At 38.6% G+C, this 23,096-nt stretch overlaps 1 protein-coding gene across 13 annotated transcripts in view; it reads right to left on the reverse strand.

Annotated features, from left to right (window-relative positions):
- RALYL (RALY RNA binding protein like) overlaps nucleotides 1-23,096 on the reverse strand; it is a 625,744-nt gene that overhangs the window by 23,728 nt on the left and 578,920 nt on the right. For 8 of the 13 annotated variants that reach the window (XM_084621334.1, XM_084621333.1, XM_084621330.1 and 5 more), the window contains 2 exons: nucleotides 22,309-22,422; nucleotides 14,987-15,183 (listed from right to left, as the gene is read on the reverse strand). In XM_084621334.1, coding sequence (XP_084477460.1) covers nucleotides 14,987-15,183; nucleotides 22,309-22,422 — 311 coding nt within the window. The remainder of the gene's footprint in view (nucleotides 1-14,986; nucleotides 15,184-22,308; nucleotides 22,423-23,096) is intronic. The other 5 variants (XM_084621329.1, XM_084621327.1, XM_084621326.1 and 2 more) reach the window with 2 other exon arrangements.

Consider the following 23,096-nt stretch of genomic DNA (forward strand, 5'->3'; position numbering starts at 1 on the left):
AATAGATGTTACTGATTATGAAATGTGTTGTATTAACAGCCCTGGAATCTGAAGACCTAGGCCTATCTACAGAACACACACATCATCAATTTAACCCTAGTCTATCCATGAATGGTCCAGAAACTCCTCTCCCACGGCCCCTAAAACAGAAAAAATCAGGGCACAAGCATTGTACAATGAAGTGAGCTGCCACTCTATTTATTTGGAGGGTCTCACACTCCAGTGCAAGACTGTAGGTAGACAAAATGGACAATCCTTCTCTCACCACCAGCACGTTTGCCTCACAAACACTTTGTAGGTAGAGACCATGTGCCTTTTTTTGCTAAAGTTACATTGAAAAATGGGAAAATGCCAATTCCTAATAGAACAAACATCTCAAACATATCTCACTCTATCTATAATTTTCTTCAAAATTAAAGTGAATTTGAAATTAAGCAAAACACATTTGGGCATTACTAATTATCATTGTTTATGATTAAGGCTACTTTTTAGTCATGGATATTTTTAGTAAAAGTCACGGACAGGTCATGGGAAGTAAACAAAAATTCATGGTCCGTGACCTGTCCATGACTTTTACTATATATATATCCCAACTAAAACTTGGGGTGGGGAGGTCGGGGGCTGCCCAGGGGTGCCGCGGGTGCTGTGGGGGGGCGTCCTAGGTGCCGGGAAGGAGGGGCAGGTGGCAGCGCACAGCCCGGGACTCCTGCTGGTGCAGGGGGGAGAAGGCTTGGAGGGGCCGGCATACTCTGTAACTCTTCGCAGTCTGCTTTGGACTTAATTATCTTGAGTAATTTTGTATCATCTAAAAACTTGGCCACCTCACTGTTTACCCCTTTTTCCAGATCACTTATGAATATGTTGAAAGCACTGGTCCCAGTTCTGATCCTTTGGGGACACCACTATTTACCACTCTCCGTTCTAAAAAGCTGACCATTTATTCCTATCATTTGCTTTTTTATTTTTAACTAGTTACTGATCCATGAGAGAACCTTCCCTTTTATCTCATGATAGCTTACTTTGCTTAAGAGCCTTTGGTGAGGAAACCTTGTCAAAGGCTTTCTGAAAGTCCAAGTACACTATATCCACTAGATCACCCTTGCCCATGTTTGTTGATCCCCTCTGAGAATTCTAATAGATTGGTGAGGCATGATTTCCCTTTACAAAATCCGTGTTGACTCTTCCCCACCAAATCGTGTTCATATATATGTCTGATAATTCTGTTCTTTACTATACTTTCAAAGAATGTGCTTGGTACTGAAGTTAGGTTTACTGGCCAGGAATTGCCAGGATAGCTCTTGGAGCCTTGTTTAAAAAAAGTGACATTTTGTTAGCTATCCTTTTGGCATCTAGTTTAGTGATAGATTATTTTCCATCCATTTGCACACAAATATTTTAGCAAATGGTATCTTAACATCTTTGTTAAAAAGAGTCCTATGAAAACTTCCACCCTTATAAAATCCTAAGCAGTAGCTTGGTGATCTAAACTTCAGGTTCTAAATAGCGTAACCAGTTCCCTGGGACAATAGATTCAGATCCTGACAGGGTCAGCTCAGTCCTTCATCTTTCCCAGCTATCTACCATGCAATTTACTGCCTGTGGCTCTTTTGCATAATATCTTAATAACTGAGGCTTGGTCTGCTTTGTACAGATCCTGTGGCTCTTTATATTGATATAGGGGTTTGCCCCATTGTTTTTGGCCAGTTTTTCTGGGATCTAGTAAATATCTTTGGCAATACACATGACCATATAGGCCTGCATTTCATTTAGTTATGATGTCTACATAGTTTCTATAGTTATTTTTGAGTCACCTCTCTCTTTATATCTGAATGCACTAATTATGGGCCAGATCCTCGGCTAGTATAAATTGACATATCTCTATTGACTTCAGAGCATCTACACTAGCTGAGGATCTGGCCCACAGTCTAGAAAACATGGGTTTGTGTTTTACTGCTTGTGATATATCAATATAATGTACATAAATTACTACATTTTTCTCTTCTTTTTTTTTTATTCATAGTTTTTTTTTTCCTTGAGAAGAGTGAAGTCAAGAAGCGGGAGACATAAGAGTTCGTCTGGCACAGACCAAAATCAGTGCAGTATCGGCTCAATTCTGCAATGTGCTAAGTGTCCTCAACTCCCACTGAAACAAACTGAAGTGAAGAACACTCTGCACATGCCAGGATACAGCTCTATGGAGCAGTAACTGTGCAGATGCCCCTATGGTTCCTGACCCCCAAACATGAGCAAATATCATGCCAAATGCTGAGAGGTGCTGCGACTTCCGCTGAAGACAATGATAAACCCATTTTAGCACCTCTCAGGATCTGGCCCATTCTAGTGGCATGAGATGTAAGTCCGTCTTTCTATTGGCATGCCAGCGAGCTCACTTTTAAGCATGAGCCCTGATAATGCTAATGGTGCAGATGAGGTGTTTTTGGGATTCAGAGTGCTGTCAAAAAGTTGTAAAAGAAAATTTTAGCTGCTTTAACCTCTGCTTGATATGAGGAGTGGGGATTCCCCGGTGTGAACCGGTAATCCAATTAGCATTAATGCTAAAGGTAAGAATTCCTGCCCTACCAGTGCCAAGGGAGCAGGACTGAATGGAGGGTTTAAACTTTAAAGAACTGCTGAAAATCCTACTTGAAGGCCACTCAACATGACTAAGCTTTTAATTTTATTTTTTAATGTTTCACTAATGTGTGGTTTAGGAAAGTGAAAGACTGAGAGAACTCATTTTAATTAAGGAAACATCTGTTAAGCTTGCCCAGTTTTGTCTAATATTGAGGAAGGAATTGGACAGGGGAAAAATGTAGACATTGTAGGCAACGTAAAGAGCAAGGCAAAACAAAATGGTGGGAGAAGAAAAGGGGTGTTAATGGGAACAGGTAGTTGAAAGAGTCTGGAATGATGTTACAGAGTCCACAATAGGCCCAGGGGAAAGGAGAAGGAATGAATGGAGAGGAAGAGGGACGGGACAGTAACAGTAATGAGTAATAGAAAGGTATTGCAGGTGGTGGAGATACGGTCCTGAATGAAGGCAATCAAAAAAAAAAAGAAAGAGGGAGGTAGATTGTTTTGACACTTGCCTTGGAAAAGGGTGGGTTTGAGAGTGTGATCCTGGTGGATAGAGAAGAGAAGTAATGGCATGAAAGAGCAAGCAAGATTTACCAGAACATTTGGAAATGAGAAGAGAAGCAGGACATAAATTTAATAGTATATTTTAAATAGCTTCTCTCAGGCTCTTTCCCCATTAATACTTATTTTACCTACACAGGACAGTGCATAATAGCATCTATCAAATTTATTCTATGAGATTTCCAAGAGTTTTTTCTATTAAACATAAATGACAAAAACTGAAATGCTGGATTAAAGATTGCATTGTGCTATGTAAATGTAGAACCACTGGGTGCACTCACTTAACTCTCTGTTGTCACCTTCTTCAGCTCTGCCCCGCACAGTCTGTGTGCCTCCATTCCTCTTCCCTTATTGCAAATGCAGCTTCCTTCTTCCTCTTCCACTCAGTTTTCAGCTTTTGTATCTTATTAATGATAATTTGATTAGCTCTGGCAGTGTGCTAGATATTTTTCAGAACTTAGAATAAAACTTGATCTTTGTAACAGTAGCTACTGGAGTCAGTGTATACTGACCTTTGTCATGTGACATGGATGTTGACTTTATTATCCTGAACCAGATCATTACCCACCCAAACATCCTTATACTCTAAGAACCCAAACTTGCTCTCATTGAAGTTAATGGTTAAAAAATCCAATTGAATTCACTGGGAGCAGGGTTAGGTTCTAAAATAAGTTTATACTGCCTTCAGTACTTGGAATAGTCTTCCATTTGTTGTCTGACAATCCCTCTCTCCTTCAAACACACGTCTTCCAGGAACTGACCCATCTTTCCCTTATAATGAATAATTTCTACAGAGAACTTTACTGGCAAGACCAACGCATTCTATCCATGGAGGCAGAATGACTCAGCAGGGCACTAGGATTATACTTCCTTAGTGGGAGGAGGAGCAGAATTTGGATTTTATATTTTATGCTCGTTGGAGTAAGGAGTATGTCTTACTCTATGTTTGAAAAGTGCTGTGAAAATTTAATGTATGTAATGGTCAATAGCAACATAACTGGAGACTGCTGCTGTACAAACAGAGTAGGCCAGGTGTTAGGATATAGATATTCAGGCCTGTCTGTAAAGGCCTATACTCTAAGAATTTAGGTGTATTCTTATCACTTGGCTAATTATAGAGGTATAAAAGAAAGAATCAAAATCACTATCTGCTGGTGTAAGGGCCTTCTCTTACTGTGACAGTCTGAGGCCCTGTTCTTAGGCTAAGGCCTTTGGCTAAGCAGCAGAGGCAGCCATAAGCTGGGAAGCGAACAGTCACATCCTCACATTCCAAACTAGTCACATTGAAATAAGGTGCTATTGGGCTGTCAGGCACTATCAGGACAGGATTGTATTCCTATCACCTCCAGAGAAAGGGAAGTGCCTAGAAAATGTAAAAGGAAACTTAGTTTGATAGCATCCTGTCTGGCAAGAACTCACTTATCAATAGCTGGGATGTGAAATCCTCACTTCTGTATTGTCTTGTCATTATAGTTCCCACTTCGCTATTGTTTATTTGCACGGTCTCTGTCTGGTTCTGTGATTGTTCCTGTCTGCTGTATAATTAATTTTGTTGGGTGTAAACTAATTAAGGTGGTGGGATATAATTGGTTACATAATCATGTTACAATATGTTAGGATTGGTTAGTTAAATTTCAGGAAAATGATTGGTTAAGGTATAACTAAGCAGAACTCAAGTTTTACTATATAATCTGTAGTCAACGAGGAAGTGGGTGGGTGTGGGTGGGAGGGTGAGGGAAATGGGAACAGGGAATGGGGGTAAGAAAATTGGAATCATGTTTTGCTAAGGGTAGGAATGGGAACAGGGACACAGGTGTAAGGCTCTGTGGTGTCAGAGCTGGGAAGGAGGATACTAAGGAAGGAAACTGTAATCATGCTTGCTGGAAGTTCACCCCAATAAACATCGAATTGTTTGCACCTTTGGACTTCGGGTATTGTTGCTCTCTGTTCATGCGAGAAGGACCAGGGAAGTAAGTGGGTGAAGGAATAAGCTCCCTAACACCAGGTTAAAATGGAATTTAATCGATGTCCAAAACCTTGTTATCTGGAAAGTTGAGCCAGTAATTTTGTTTCTAACAGGTTAGTTGGTTTGCATTTAAAGGAATTAAATTGCTACCATTTTAATAATTATTTCCCTTTTCTGAGGTCCATAAATGGCTGCACACTGATAAATTCAATCTTTCACATTATAGTGTTAACAACAGGAGTACTTGTGGCACCTTAGAGACTAACACATTTATTTAGTAGTATTAAATTTGTTAGTGTCTAAGGTGCCACAAGTACTCCTGTTCTTTTTGCGGATACCGACTAACATGGTTGCTACTCTGAAACCTGTCATTATGGTGTTAGCCAGTCATAAAAACATTTAAATAATATTTATATTTTCTCAGAAAATAAGACCTTTTGGTAACAATGGGTCACTAACTACAGTGTCTTTGGGACTGCTGTAGAAAGGAATAAAATAATGTTTATAATTTTTGTCAATTTATACAGAAAAAAGAACAGCTACCTTTTGACTTTTGAGCATTGCCCCACTTTACTTCCACAAAGATGCTCTTTGATTTACAGACATGGTTTGAAGGAAAATGTTCCCTCTGATGGTTTTATTATTGACCATTCTTGTATCTGAAGCATTTTGATAAGGACTGTGAAATGAATGTTCTCCAGGGGAACTAAAGCTATGTACTTTCAAAGTCTGGCACACCAGGAAAAATGTATGAGATATGGTGGCTGCTCAACTACAGTTAAATCAAAGAATTGCAGGATTGAGTGGATAGGTTTAATCCTTAGTTCAATGCACAGCCCAAGCAGCGTGGCTGTGTCCTTAGGAACTTCTCAGTGTGAGGTAGAAACTTCTACTGAGACTGCAGAGCAATAGCATGGTCCCCTGACACTGCTTCTCTGGTGTCCGGGCTGGAGATACTTTTGTAGGCAGTGGAAATATTCAAAAACATCTTGGGGTCTGATCCAATGCCTAATGAAGTCAACTGAAATACTTACACTGATGTAAATCAAGAATAACTCCACTGAAATCAAAGAAGTTATACCAGTGTTAACTTAGTGAGTACAGAACTTACTCTATTTAAAGTAATTTTGTCCTAATATTAGCAAATTATTTAAAATTTCTGTAATCTTCCTGAGTTAAAGTTACAAATTCAGAACCTATTTTTCATGAGCACACAAAAATCTAGTTTGGAATTTATGTTGGATTTTTTGCAATTAAAAAGTGTTAACTGCCTAGTTCTGTACAACACTTAGACAGGGTTTGATTCTGCTCTCATTAGTTGCACACTGCTGTATTTCCACTGACTTGTATGAAGTTACTCCTGATTTACATCAGGAAAAGAATCAGCAAAATCAGGCTAGTAGTATCAGACATTAAAGTCAAGTTATATCAGAAATGTATTTTGCCTATTCAGTGTAGTATTTTGTGTGTGTCGTCCGAGAAAAATATTTGACCTGACATGAAAGTTGGTCTATGCTATGAAAGAGACAATGTGGGTGAGACAATATCTTTTATTGGACCAACTTTTGTTGGTGAGAGAGACAAGCTTTAAAGAAGTTGGTCCAATAAAAAGATTATCTCACCCACCTTGTCTCTCTTATATCCTGGGACCAACATGGGTACAACTATACAGCCTGCAATAGTTGGCCTATGTCATGAGACTATTGTGTGTCTGAATCAATCTGACACAGTAACAATTGTGGGTGTAATAGTAGGGGATGATTTTTTTTAAATCATGCTTTTGGTAGTTTTAAAAATGGACTATTAAAATAAATATTTTCGTCTCTTAAAATACTGAATACCATGACAGGTGAGAAACCATTTGTTATTTTTTTAAAAGCTTAAGGTAACAATAGAGACCTATCAAAAAGCCAAAACAAAACAAAAATTGATCCAAGAGTCTGAACAAACTTACTCAGTGATGATGAATCTGCTGGTGACGACCTGGCAAGCTAACAAACAGCGCAAGAAGATAACTGAGCTATCCTTTTCAATCACAATCCACAGAAGAGCAAAAAAAGAGCTAGGCATAAGCTATTTAGGCAACTCAGCACAGTACAGCAGTAGTCAGAAATGCTTTTACATTTCAAATATATTGTCAAAATATCATCTATGCTAATGTTTCAAAAAAGGCTCATAGCTAAAACACTGTCAGGCTACAGTTCCTGTTAACATTTGGTATACAAGAGTTTTCCCCAAAGCAGGCTTTATTTATTGACAGTATATCTAGTAATTAAGAGTATTTTTTTTTGGATTGCCGTAGCATGGTGTTGGGTTTTAGCAGTTTATTCATACTTTTCAGAAATGGTCTAAATACTTGTAGGTTGTACCAAGTTCTTTTATTACTTTTCTCTAGAAAAACACTAATTCAACCTTAACTGTAAATGTCTTTTCTCAGAATTGGTGTGTCTGATTTAACCACTGCAGAACACACATGACTTCTGTGATTTCAATGGGACTCGTATCTTGCAGTAGGAGAACAGGGTCCAGTATGTCTCCAGAGTCATAAATACATCTGTTACACATGGGTGGACTCTTCACTGGAAGCCACTAGTGGAGATTACAGCTGTTAGCTGGGTGTTACAGGACGCATCCAGCAATTTCACTTCAGAGGAACATACTTCAAAAAGAGACTAGATGCTAAAGGGTCCAACTTTTTCCTCATTGAATTTCTGGCATTAATTTTATAAACTCAGGGCCTGATGCTGCACTGGTGTAAATCAGCATAGCTCCAATCACGTCAACAGATTACACGGCTTGACTGCTGAGAATCTAGCCCACACAGATTTAAAACAGGAGTAACTTCAGTGATGTCAAGAGAAGTATAAGTGAGTGGAGAATCAGGTTCTGAGAACTCAGATTAGCTCATACCTAATTATCTATATGTCTTTGCAGACCATGCTATAAGGTAAATGATTGTTGAAAATTCAGGAGGCCCAGGATTGTTGTGTATAGTATTTCTGAGAAAATAAATTAATTTTTTTCTGTCTTGTTGAAGGGTATACCTGTTAGTTCCATGGGTAAAGACTTCTTACATTTTTTCCCCTCCAACCCAGAAAGATGTAGTTTGAAGACATCTTGGGGTTTCCTCCTGACAAAGTTTGCATACGCTACTTGGTAAAGATGTATTTTTCATATTGCATGCAGAAGGCAAGTATACACATGCACAGCTTTGCTTGTGCACCAGTGGAGACTAAGAACTAAAAGTAATATTGATCACACATTGAACAGCAGCACAGTTGGGAATACAATCCAACAGAATCCTGACTAGAACTGAGTGAATAATTGATTTTTGTTTGCTGGCTCAACTGAAAAATCCCCAAAAATTTGTTTCAGGATGATCCAAAATAGAATTCTTCAGTTTTTCTCATTGAAAGGAAAACAAAAACAAAAAAACTACCCCAAACTGGTCTCGGTCAAACTAAATGCATCATTCAACCTGGAATTAATTTTTTTGGTTTTGCTTTATTTTTGTGTTTTTTATCCTTAAAACAATAAATCTAGCAAAATTTCTAAGTAAATCCTTGTTTTGAAATGAGAAGTTGAACAGTTTTGACTTGAAACACAACATTTTGACTTTTCAAAATAATTTTTTATTTCATTTTTTTCCTGGCCAAAACTATTTGCTGAGTTTGACCCAAATTTGTGGATAATTTTGGTCAACCCAAAAATCACATTTCAGCTAATATATTATTCATCTGAAAAGTTTTGCCCACTTCTATTCCTGACTCCCAGGTTCCTGCTCAAATCACTGGATCTGAACAACAGAATAGCCCACACTCATATACGCAACCTTTTAAGTCTCTAGAAGCCTGTAGTTTAGCCATATAAGTTATGCATATTGTTTTAAAAATTGATGTTGTGAAAGAGTTTTGTTGTTGGATACTACATAGAAAAGTAGGTAAAGAAGGGGAAGGATAGCTCAGTGGTTTGAGCATTGGCCTGCTAAATCCAGGGTTGTGAGTTCAATCCTTGAGGGGGCCATTTAGGGATCTGGGACAAAAATTGGGGATTGGTCCTGCTTTGAGCAGGGAGTTGGACTAGATGCCCTCCTGAGGTCCCTTCCAACCCTGATATTCTATGTGAAAGATGATGGGCAAATTCTTCTGCCTGTTTAGTATTTTTTCAAGTGTGCAATTTTAGGTATCCAGAAAAATAACTGAATTGCTAAAGGGTTTAATAGACATGAAGTGAGTGATGGAAATCTTGTTGGACAAATTCCTAAAGCTATACTGGATTTAGATGAAAAAAAATCAAGTTACAACCAGTGAGAGTAACATGCTCAAAATCCTGTACTATGCTTAGGAAGTCTACCTCGGAGCAGCTGCCAGAAAAATGTGGGATGGCAAGGTCTTTCCAATGACTCATTTATACAACAGTGTGAACAATAAATGAGTCTATTGTGATACTGCATATATTAAACATAAAAAAGGGCATGTCAGAAAGTTTCTTGCAATTTTCTGATTTCTGATGACATGCTTTTATTACTTTTTCCATTTTTTCAGTCACAGGTTATTAGATTCACGGCAGCTTTAGAAGGTGCAACACATTAGTATCTGTCAGGTATGCTTCTGCTAATGACTTTCTTATACTTGAGCAAGCTAAGTATCGTGCACTGATATTCATCAAGTGAACACAACCTTTTACCTATTCATTTGTCTTAGGCATGAAGAACTCCATGATTTCAGTGCTATTGAGAAAAAGCTCACTGAAGTCCAAAGTGTTCAGTACACCAGGGAAATTGTCCAACTGTATTTCTGTTGACATTAAAACATTCAGACTAACCAAAACAAGATTTTGGCCCAGCATCACTTCAGCAGATACAATAGTTGAACCTTCTACTTGATGGTATAGTTTCTTCTGTGGAAACTAGTACAATGGAAAAATGTGCAATGTTGAAAAGATGTTGCAAGCTACTAATCTTGGAGAGCCACATCCAGTTAACTCTACTGATTAGAGTGGAATCACTCTGGCTTATGTTGATGCAACTCAGAGCAGAATCTGGCTCGTAATCTTTAAAGCAAATCTGGTATTAGAAATCAAACTTAGACGACTGGAATGTGAAATACACTAGATAAAATCCATCATGCTTTGCTTGAGATATGTAAATACAGGACTTGGCTACAGTAGTACTTGCTTGTGTAAGATGTGTATGGTTCAGTAGAATGATTCTTTTATTTCTTTTCAGTACAGTTTATTTTACTACCTAAACATAAGAACATAAAAAAGCCATACTAAGTTAGACCAAAGGTCCATCTAGCCCAGTAGCCTGTCTTCTGGGCCAATGCCAGGTGCCAATGCCAGGTGCCCCAGAGGGAATAAACAGAACAGGTAATCATCAAGTGATCCATCTCCCTTTGCCCATTGCCAGCTTCTGGCAAACAGAGGCTAGGGACGCCATCTCTGCCCATCCTGGCTAATAGCCATTGATGGACCTATCCTCTATGAACTTATCTAGTTCTTCTTGAACACTGTTATAGTCTTGTCCTTCACAACATCCTCTGGCAAGGAGTTCCACAGGTTGACTGTGCGTTGTGTGAAAAAATACTTCCTTTTGTTTGTTTTAAACCTGCTGCCTATTAATTTCATTTGGTGACCCCTAGTCCTTGCGTTATGAGGAGGAGTAAATAACACTTCCTTATTTACTTTCTCCACACCAGTCATGATTTTATAGACCTCTGTCATATCCCCACTTAGCTGTCTCTTTTCCAAGCTGACAAGTCCCAATCTTATTAATCTCTCCTTATATGGAAGCTGTTCCATGCTCCTAATCATTTTTGTTGCCCTTCTCTGTACCTTTTCCAAATCCAATATATCTTTTTTGAGATGGGGCGACCAAATCTGCATGCAGTATTCAAGATGTGGGCGCACCATGGATTTATATAGAGGCAATATGATATTTTCTGTCTTATTATCTATCCCTTTCTTAATGATTCCCAACATTCTGTTTTCTGTTTTGATTCCCTCTGCACATTGAGTAGATCTTTTTAGAGAACTATCCACGACTCCAAGATCTCTTTCTTGAGTGGTAACAGCTAATTTAGACCCTATCATTTTATATGTATAGTTGGGATCATGTTTTTCAATGTGCATTACTTTGCATTTGTTGAATATTGGCATTCTTGTAAAAAATGCAAGAAAATTTAAATTTTCTTGTTCCATGCAGATTTGCTATTTTACCAAAAAAGTAATTCCTTGTTACTTATTAGTAGGGACAAAAATTATCACAATGGGCCTGACCCAAAGTTAACTGCTTAACTCTATAGTGCTAGGAAATGTTTGGAATATGTACTTTGTAGATACTAAAGGGAATTTGTATTTATAGATACTAATTTGTCAGAAAGTTGAAATTCAGTGGTCGAAATATGGTCTTGTCTGTATAGTCCAAGGTATGTGGTGTGTTCTGGTAGTGTGCTGTGATGAAGGTAGAGAAGATATGTTGATATTATCAAATCATATGGCAGTGATTTAATTTTTGCATGATAAAACTGAATGCAGCAAGAAAACTAACCCTGAGTGCTATATGTTTCAGTTACTGGTGTCCTTTATTTCTGACACATGATTCTTCATCTAAAGTCAGTAAAAGCATGAAAAATGACAAGAAAATGGACTAGGCTGGATACATACACTACAGAGGGCTATAAAACAGATAATGTAGAGAAATGAAATATCTCTGTGAGACAAATGTAACAGAAATGTAGTTAATAGATAGGGAATAAATTCTGATGTCAGCTGCACCAGTGTACACGGGGAATAACTGCATTGAATCTGTGCTGGGGTTGGCAACCTTCGGCATGTGGCGCATCAGGGTAATCTGATTGTGGGCCGCCAGACATTTTGCTGACATTGACTATCCGCAGGCACGGTCCCCTGTAGCTCCCAGTGGTCGTGGTTCACCGTTCCTGGCCAACGGGAGCTGAAGAAAGAGGTGCGGACTGCAGGGATGTGCCGCTTCCTGCAGCTTCCATTGGCTGGCAACGGTGAGCCGTGCCTGCAGATGGTCAATGTAAACAAAATTGAGATCATAATCTGGTCTAGTGACTGCATAACTACTGAACCATCATTGCATTATTAGTAACTATTGTAGTTTGTTATGATTATTTATTATGAATGGCATCCAACTTGATGGATGCTATTCTTCTCGGACAATATAATATAGATGGGTTTAAATGCTTTGCTGATTTGAGGTCTAAATCTGTACGACAAGAAGTAATGGGTTTAAGAGTCAGCAAGGGAGATTTAGGTTATATATTAAGCAAAAATTTCTAACTATAAGGGTAATTAAGCTCTGGAATAGACTTCCAAAGGAGGTTGTGGAATCCTCATCATTGGACCAGGTTGGACAAATACCTGTCAAGGATGGTCTAGATATACTTGGTTCTGCCTCAGCATGGGGAGATGGACTTGCTGATCTCATGAAGTCCCTTCCAGCCTTAAATTTCTGTGATTCTATAATCTAAACTTAATCTGCATTGATTTCGCTCTCTAACATTGCTTTTCAAAAGGTGTGTATTGTAAATAAATTAGACTAAGATAAATCATCAATTGTTTGATTTTTCTTATTCTCTCTCCACAAGGAAATAACCTAACCAATTCACCTTTACAAATATTTTTGCATATGCTCTCAATTATTCTGATATATGTGTTGCAGTAGAAAAGACACTTTCCCCATCTTGATTCTAAATCCCTATTTTTAGGATATTATAAATTTCAGAAAATGTGCCCTGAAATTTTTCATATTTGTTCCTAGCCCCAGGATAAATTTTTATATGTGGAAAGTTTGCTGAAGTCATGTTTGTGTGAAACTTCTTTTATTATAATAAAAACTGGCTAGATTATTCTCTTAAGGGGAACAATCACTGTCTTTTGCTTGAGCAGCAGTCAATTGATATGTGAATCAGTTTGAGTCTGGGAGCTAGAGGATGAGTGTGCAAATGAACAAGAAGCAACTTGAATTAGCAAGTCCCACATAACTAAATTATACCAGGAAAAAAAAGATAAGGAACAAATACAAATACATAGACAAACACACTGAGAACCCACATTTGCAAGATGCAAATTGACTTTTCAGTGATTGAAGTATCATTGACTTAAGTGGGACTTGAGAAGGTGCTCAAGACTTCTTTACACTTGACCATAATACTTATATATCTCATCTTCTATTAAATTTATGTCAATTTCTGAAGGCATCTTAACAAAATTAAATATATAATAGAATAGGTGAAATTCACAAAATACATAATGAACTGCCCATATCATATCATAATAACTTTTGCCCAAGGAGCTGAGTATCAGAATGAGAACTGCTGAAGAAAGACACATAGGTCAATTATACCAAAACAGTCACCCTAAGAGAACTACCCATTGCTTAGATATGCTCTCAAGCAATATTTCATAGCAATTCCTTCTCCCTCACTTCTTTCTAATTGTGTGACTCTTTCACTTCCACACATAGCTAAAGTCAGTAATGCTTTAAGTTACCACTGGACAAGGAACTCATGAAGAAGGAAAACAACATGTGGCCAATAGGAAGGCAAAGAGCACCAGAAGAGGAATCTACTCTACCAATCACCTGAATCCTCAGATCTAATAGTGAATTTAAGGAAACTTATTTATCATTGGTGGAGAAGCAGTAAATAAAGAAAACTAATGCTTTCATAACTTGAAGTCGAACTGTTCTTGAAAACCAAGAGTGGTCTCACTGACTGCAACACAGTCACCAGTTTTCCAGCATTTTCCCAGGAAACTCTAAAAATATTTCTAAATACATTAAATGAACACAGGTGTGCACTGTTTATACAGTATGCATAGGAGATGAACTAAACCATGGAAGTAGTGTCTTTAGTGGGCTTTTCATAGTCTCTCTGCCTCACAACCTAAACTACACTATACCAAGCAATCTGTTTGCCTCGTGGAGATGGCTGAATTGCTTTATACTTGTATATCACATATTGTAGAGGGGAAATAAAGAGAGAGAGGTAAAGTCACCAAATGCAAAGGTATCCATAGCGAATTACAGTGTATCCAGTAGGTAAAATATATCCTACTACTACTTAGAACTTGTATAGCAACTTTACATCCATGGATATCACAACATTTTACAAAAGAGAATAAGTATCATTATTCCCATATAACAGATGGGAAAACAGAGGCTCAGAGAAGGGAAGAGTCTTGCTCCAAATAATGATGTAATTAACAAGCAGGCATGAAAATACAAGGATCTCATAACCACAGCAAACATTGGCTCTGGTTTCCAAGATGTACAACACTCAGCCATTCAGGCCACGTCTACATTAGGGAACCTGAAACCTGGTTTAATCAATACAGTGGTAAAAAACACCAGAAACCACCACTCTTGTCTACAAAATGGCTCCCACTGGTATTAAAACCAATTCCCTTGAACAGGAATTAGCACTAGAGCTGGTCAGCAATTTTCCAATGAAACAGGTTTTCATCAGAAAATTCAGTTTAGTCAAAACCAAAATGTTCTGCAGAAATGTTTTAGTTTTGATGAACTTTTGCCAAGCTTGCTTGGTGGGCTGCAGAGGAGCCTGGGTTTCCCAGGTCTGCAGCTCTGGTGCAGCCCTGCCATGCAGAGCTGGGAGCCTGGAGAGACATGGCTGGAAACAGGGCTCTTAGGGCTTCTAGGTTCCTCACTCTGGCAGTGAGGGTCTTCCCAGGCTCCCAGGGACTCGGGGAAGCCTGGGGAGTCCCTCGGAGGTGGAGGCAGCAAAGTGTCATTATTAACATTTTTGTTAATCCTGATCCTAAAAAAATTATTATTGGACTTCCATGGTTATTCATAATAACTGTATACATAGCCATGGCATGTTAATTTCTTACCAGCTCATTGCTGCAATCCTCATCAAAATCCTCCTCTATTCCATCAGTCATCTCTTCTCCATCCCCATCTGCATCTGGCCCTACTTCAATAGGCTCTTCTGTAGAGTTATCTGCATTCTCTGATATGCATTCCTCTTGGATCAACTCAGCATTATCTTCCATTTGCTTCTTTTGAGCTTCTGTAAGGAAAGCATACCCTGTAGAAATTCAATAACCTTTTCTGTTGCTTGGAATGAACAGTGCTCTCAGGCAGACTTCATACTTCCATTCTCCAGATGGAGCTAGGTTTATGAAATATGGTATGTTAATATCCACCAGATAAATATTATCAAATTCCCTTACTCCTAAAGTTACTGAGTAAATAATCTGCAACACCGGCGCATTCAGCCAATCAAAGTGAAGGGACCGAGTACAGTTAGTGGTGCAAAAATACAGTTTTGCCCCAGTCATGCAATTCTCTGGACTCTGCTGTGTTGTGGGAACCCAGTTTGCATAATCGTTGTGCAGTTAAATTCCTGTGCTCTCACTGGCTGACAGATGATAATGGCCAATAAGTGTGCAGGGATTTGCATAATCATTGTGTGATTATTTCTCAATAAGTATACAGTTAATAAATCCTACTAGTCAAACTGGTCCCATTACTAAGGGCTGGAGTAGCAGTTGCAGCATCTCCTCATTCTCTGTTTGCACAGTGTGCTGGGACAACTGGATCCATTTATGGCCCCTACCCTTGGCTCAGATGCATTGCTGCTTTCCATTCCTGCCAAAGCGGGGTCAACATAAAGACCATTTTCAAGGCACGCAGAGCTCATGGAAGCTCCCCTCCATGATCCACCCTGCTCAACTCCAGTGTGGGACTTAAGTGATGCAGATGGCCTTGCATTTGTCCTCCATACCTTGAAGAATTTCACTCAGGCAGCAGAAGTCCACAGGAGGGATGGGAGAGGACTGACAGATTGTCTTATAGAGTAGTTGGAGGAGCAGCAGAGCAGGGGGCTTGGAGGGACCAAAGACTCACTCCTATTCACTTTAGGAGCTCATGATGGAAACCTTTATGCACTCAAAAGGACAGCAGGTTAGGGACTATTTGCCTGTAGCTGGGTTAGCAATGTTATTTCAGTCTGAAAGTGACAATACCTATCAGGGATGGAACTTACAAAAGAAAAGAAACATTTCTTTCTTTTCTAAACTGACTGTTTTATATTACCAGAAAGCTCATCTCATATCTTGTTACACAGTGAATGAATCTGAAATTGGCTGTGAAGTTATATATCTTTCAGCTTTATGAACACATTATGGTTTCTACTTTAAATTATTACATGCCATACCTAGTACTCAAAACACCTGACACTGTTATGTATCACATAATCTTAAGCAAAGACAGCACTAGATTCTCCCTCTGTATATACACATTTGTTTTAATCTCTTCAGTCTTGTTAGCCTTTGACCCCTCTCCCTCTCAAATTGTGCTTGCTAAAGCTTCAGAATAAATAAGGCTTTGTTTCCTTAAACCTAACATCTTTACAGAAAGAATCTTGAACTCAAAGAATTAAGGAACATCATAGGTATCCCTCTTTGAAATCAATGTGGTTGTACAGATTGTTAGTGCAAAAACCAGCCCTGGAGCTTTATAAAATATTCCATGTTTATCAGTATAACAGCTTCATAGTTATAACTAGTGATGTGAGGATAAGCTATAGTATCAGCCAAATTTCTGCTATGGCATTTGATTCAACAGTCTTTTGGTACACACTTGTAGTGCTACCAACAAATGGTAACAACCTAAAACCTTTTTAATTTGCTTAAGCATTGCTTCTGCTCTTCCTCATTTCAAGATCTGTGCTAAGGAAGAGAATGTCTTGAAAGGCTGGAAATTTCAGAAGACAAACTTTATGCATAAGATATTAAACAGCATGAACAGGCAATGTGAGCTCCTGCTCAGAATGAATAATGGAAATCGTAAAGACAAACAGCAGATAAGAAGCAGTGGAAATTTTAATCCTTTTTATATGCAGCACTGCATTTTGTCTCACTGCCTTTATGAAAGTCATATTGAACTTTTTCCCTGCTTACTTAATTTAGTGTCTTAAAATTATAAACAGCAAATATAAAGGTGAGGGAAATATGATAAAAGTATTCTTAAACCTAACAAAATCTATTGGATATGTATGTAAAAGAAGGACAGGACATTATAAAATAAGGAGTTGAATGACAGAATATACATAATAAAAGAGACAGGAAAACCACACTTTGGTCAAGACTTTCAAAAATGGGTGCTAGCATTATGTTTGTGATATATTTTGATGAGAGTTGTTGGGAGCTTAGCACTTTTGAAAATCAGGCCACTTTTTAAAGTGTCTAAGTAAGAACTTAGGGATAGGATTTTCAAAGATGCCTAAGGATTTAAGTGTCCAACTCCCATTATATTGGATACTTAAAACTTTTAGGATATTTTGAAAATCCACACCTCAGACCCTAACTTTAGGCACTCATTGTTGAAAATCTTGGTCTTTGTATAGACAGAAAAAAATACTCTCCTGCTGCCATCTTACTGAATCAGAGCAGTCAGCCACTGCTCTGTTGTGGCTTCCTTCTCCTAATTTCCACCAACAAATGAGACACACTAAACATTCAGTTTTCCTCTCTATAAACTCTAGCTATTGAGCTTTCAGAGTTATTTGCTCTACCAAATAGATCCAGTTTTATAGAAGCTTCCAAATAAGTATTAGTTATTAGAGACACAATTTGCAGCAATCCACAGTATTAAAACACAACATTTATCACTTGTAGAGTTTGAGTTTCCAACCTGAGCCCATAGCTGAGATTGACAAGCGTGACATCGATTCTTGGTTGAAAGACTAAAGTAAAAACACCTCCTTCTCTCTTATACTATTTGTATTTAAAGTGAATCTAAAGAACTTATGCAAAAGGGAATGTAAACTGTGCACAACCATTGGGATATAAAACCACAAGGCAATCTTTTACCCTCAATTTCTCTTTTCTGTTTTCAAATATTAAAAATTTCAGGATATTGGTAACAATAAAGAAAAGAACACTAGCGAAATTTGCAAGGTGAATTTATCCCCTGGTTAGTCAGTGAATAAGTTCAGTAAAAACACTGAATTCAGATTCTAACGTGTATCATTCCTCAAAAGGAATAACTTCAAGTCCTTAGAATATCCTTCTGAATGGCAATGTAAGTTCATGAAAAAAAAATTAAAATTAAAAAATTGCAACCAAATGTACACGCGCTCTCTCTTTTCTTAATAACAAAGTTATGCCCCAATCCTCATCCCAGCATGGAGCCAAGAGACACCATCTTTGTACTGGACAGTTCTGCACTGGATACACACTTTTTGAAGTGCTTGGAGGAGAGGAAGGTGATCAGGAACAATCAGCATGGATTCACCAAGGCAAAGTCATGCCTGACCAACCTGATTGCCTTCTATGAGGAGATAACTGGCTCTGTGGATATGGGGAAAGCAGTGGACGTGATATATCTGGACAGTAGCAATGCTTTTGATACGGTCTCCCACAGTATTCTTGTCAGCAAGTTAAAAAACTATGGACTGGATGAATGGACTATAAAGTGGATAGAAAGCTGGCTAGATTGTCAGGCTCAATGGGTAGTGATCAATGGCTCGATGTCTAGTTGGAAGCTGGTATCAAGCGGAGTGCCCCAGGGGTCGGTCCTGGGGCCGGTTTTGTTCAATATCTTTATTAATGATCTGCATGATGGGATGGATTGCACCCTCGGCAAGTTTGCAGATGACACTAAGCTCGGGGGAGTGGTAGATATGCTGGAGGGGAGAGATAGGGTCCAGAGTGACCTAGACACATTAGAGAATTGGGCCAAAAGAAATCTGGTGAAGTTCAACAAGGACAAGTGCAGAGTCCTGCACTTAGGATGGAAGAATCCCATGCACCGCTACAGGCTGGGGACCGACTGACTACACAGCAGTTCTGCAGAAAAGGACCTGGAGATTACAGTGGATGAGAAGCTGGATATGAGTCAGCAGTGTGCCCTTGCTGCCAAGAAGGCTAACAGCTTATTGGGCTGTGTTGGTAGGAGCACTGCCATCGAGGGAAGTGATTATTCCCCTCTATTTGGCACTGGTGAGGCCACATCTGGAGTATTCTGTCCAATTTTGGGTCCCCCACTACAGAAAGGATGTGGACAAACTGGAGAGAGTCCAGCGGAGGGCAACAAAAATGATCAGGGGGCTGAGGCACATGACTTACGAGTAGAGGCTGAGGGAACTCGGCTTGTTTAGTCTGCAGAAGAGAGTGAGGAGGGATTAGATAGAAGCCTTCAACTATCTGAAGGGGGGGTTCCAAAGAGGATGGAGCTCAGCTGTTCTCAGTGGTGGCAGATGACAGAACAAGGAGCAATGTTCTCAAGTTGCAGTGGGGAAGGTCTAGGCTGGATATTAGGAAACACTGTTTCACTACGAGGATGATGAAGCACTGGAATGGGTTACCTAGGGAAGTGGTAGAGTCTCCATCCTTAGAGGTTTTTAAGGCCTGGTTTGACAAAGCCCTGGCTGGGATGATTTAGTTGGTATTGGTCCCGCTTTGAGCGGGGGGTTGAACTAGATGACCTCCTGAGGTCTCTTCCAGTCCTAATCTTCTATGATTCTATGAAGGAAAGGAATTCTCTCATCAGACCACAGAACAACAATGGAACCATTCTGCAGATCCCTTGTGTAGACTCCAAGAATCTTTCTCCCCTCCCACCTTCCTGGTGGAAGGAATGGAGAGCAAGGGGACAGGCTCTGCACCTTAGTGTTTTAAAACATTTAAAAATTATTGGGCCAGATTGTAGTATTAGTTATATCCATGTAAATCCAGAATAATTCCACTGAATTTAATGGAAAATCTGGATCACTGTATCCATTTCCTACCCTCTTATCAAGAGAGCTCTATGAAGGGTATTCATTGCAGTACTTTGGGAGATATAATAGTATGATTCAATATGAATCAACATTTTCTCTTTCAGCTGATTTATATTTAAATGACCACATTACAATCCTTTTAGCAAAAGTGCAAATTGGTTCTCAAAGTCCAGTGACATGTGGCTTGTTTTGCATAGTAATGGGTTTTATATAAAAGCTCCCTGAAGTGGGGATATGCCATCTCAACTCATTTCCATAGACCAGTGATTCATTTGGGTGCTGTACAACTACATATTCTCTGAATATATCACCAACTTTTATCTAATTTGCTTAAAATTTTAATGAGACAAAGTGGGTGAGTTAATATCTTTTATTGGATCAATTTCTGTTGGTGAGAGACAGACAAGCTTTTGCGCTTACACAGAGCTCTTTATCAGGTCTGGAAAATGAACTCAGAATGTCACAGCTAAATACAAGGTGGAAGAGATTGTTTAGCATAAGTAGTTAACTTATATTTCAAGGTACCATTCAAGGTGAAGTCGTATGTTAACACCTCTCCAGTCATGGAGTGTGGGATGGGGATGGGGAATGTTCTAGAGAGAGTTTCATGGATGTGTGGTGGTTGTTGACTCCATGCACGGTATCATCCAACAATTACAATCCATACTAGATGGAGACAACATCCTGAAAGAAATCTTTCCTGAACCCCCTCTTCTGGCCTTCAACTAATCCCTCAACCTCTCCAAGCTCATCATCAGAAGCAAGCTCCCCACAAACCAGGACATACCAACTCAAAGCGGCACCAGACACTGCCAGAACAACAGATGCAAAACCTGTAGACATATCTCCACTGTTACAATGATCAACATCCCCATGACACACCTTTCAAGATAAAGATCCATGATTTCTACACATGTGAGGTACCTCATCCAGGGCATTAAATGCCCCAATTATAAGTATGTAGGTGAAATGAGACAATCACTATGCTCTTGAATGAAGTCACAGAGAAAAATGATAAAAAAGACAAAAACCATATCACCTCTGACAAAATGATGACTCTATATCTGACCTCTCAGTCCTCATTCTCAAAGGAAACCCGTGCAACACCTTCAAAAGACGACCCTGGGAGCATAAATTCATAACTTTGCTAGATACTAAAAATCCTGGACTGAATAGAGACACTGGATTTATGGCTCATTAAAACAGTATATAACCCACTTAAGACCCCCCTCTCCAAACTTCCTCCCATCCCCTTATTCCTATATGACTGAAGAGGGGTTAACCAGCCATTTCACTTGAATGTTTCCTGGAAATATGTGTTATTTACTTATGCTAAATAATCTTTTCTACTTTGTATTTAACACCATGACACTCTGAGTACATTCCCAGAACTGAAGAAGAGCTTTGAAAGCTTGTCTCTCTCACCCAAAGAAGTAGGTCCAATAAAAGATATTACCTCACCCACCTTGTCGCTCTACTATCCTGGGACCAACATGGCTACAGCACCACTGCATACTTTAAATTTTAATGTAAACCATAATTAATACATGTTGTGCACACTTCTCCTATAAAGATATATCAAGCTCTATATTTACTATCTGTCATAGATTTGAAAAAGAGATTTGAAAAAGAACCTGATTTTTATGGGCCAAATTATGGATCTACACCAGCTAAGGAACTAACCCTATATGTAGGGTTGTTTGTGATTGATTATAACTAGCTTCTAATTAATAAAGACTGTGATGTACACACAATACACAGCTGGTTGGTGTGACGTGTAAGGAATTAGCTAAGAAAGTACCATTGGCGTTGATAGGAATTATGTGGCTAATTTTCAGTGCAGCATCATGAAAATATGACTAACTTTCTAATGACATTTCATTACTGCACTAACAGTGTAATACATAGATCATTAAACTGCAATCTTTTGTAAATCTAAAGGCTTGTCTCAAACTGGGGGTAAGCTGATTCAGAACTAGAACATTCCCTGCTTTACACTGGTGCAGCAGGTCTATATTGAGGATTTGCATGGCGTAACTACCTCAGTGTAGCTATATTGAGGCAATATTTTCTAATATAGACAATAGGTAAATTACTTTTACATGTTCAAGAATGTATTTGTCACTCTAAAAATTCTTTTCTATAATGCATCTTTGGTTCCTGAAGAGCTAGTTGGAAAACCGTTTTTTTTTGCGCTACTGTACTACAGAACACATTCTTGAAATTATTTTGGTGAAAGATATTAAAATCTTATTCCATCAGTCCAAATTGTGGTTTAATTTACCTTCATTCTGACTCTACATTATGTAGCAAAATGTCTGTAAAGCTTTTATTTTCTCTGTGTTTTGTCAGTTTGAGTGATAACTATGCCCTGGTTTAATTAATCTCTTAATGAGCTGTCTGTGGCTAAAAATCATTTTCACCTACCTGCTTCAGCCTTCTGCTGTTTTTCAATCTTCTCCAGTCTCCCTAGCAAGGAGTCAATTTTTGTTTTGATTTGGGTTAATTCCTTCTTGATTGTTTGCAACTCATCTGATTTTACTGAGGAAGGAAAACAAAAAAGGCAGAAAACATGAAAGATACAACAATTTCACCCCAAAGACGCATCTGAATATATTCTGTCCCATTCCCTGGTAAACATAGCTCAAAGTATGCTTCCTAATATCACTACACTCTGATTTCTTTCAGTTCTTTTGGTGAATGAGTGTTTAAAACCAATTTTGTCAGTTACAAATGTGGAATCCTAGTAGAATGCATGGTACTAAATCTTGAGTGACGGCAGATCATGTAGGGGGTGTAACTCAGTAATAAATGTTTGCGACAAAACAGTTAAGGCTAGATCAGATTCAGTCTTGGCAAATGCAAGTCATATTCAGTGACAATAAACCTATGATGTGATGTAGATTCAAATGCAGGGAATGATTCAAACATGACAGGCAATTTACAATTTAGTAATGGTATTTTGCAGTGCAATTTTCTAATAATAAATAATAATAAAGAGTCCCTCCACTGCAGTAGGTATTTTTCAACAAGACTAAATAGTAACAAATGCTGGAGCAGCCAAGGACATAATGTTTTGTCCCAGTCAACGGCTTTATCGCAAAAGGTGGTGTTGAGTATTATTGCTTGTTAAAACTTTCAATTCATAGTAACTTCTTGTACTTTTCCCCACTGCAGATAAAATATAAGAATACTATTTTTGTGATCATGTCTAG

Source organism: Lepidochelys olivacea (assembly GCF_965140295.1).
Source record: "Lepidochelys olivacea isolate rLepOli2 genome assembly, chromosome: 2".
In the NCBI taxonomy this organism is placed as follows: domain Eukaryota; kingdom Metazoa; phylum Chordata; order Testudines; family Cheloniidae; genus Lepidochelys; species Lepidochelys olivacea.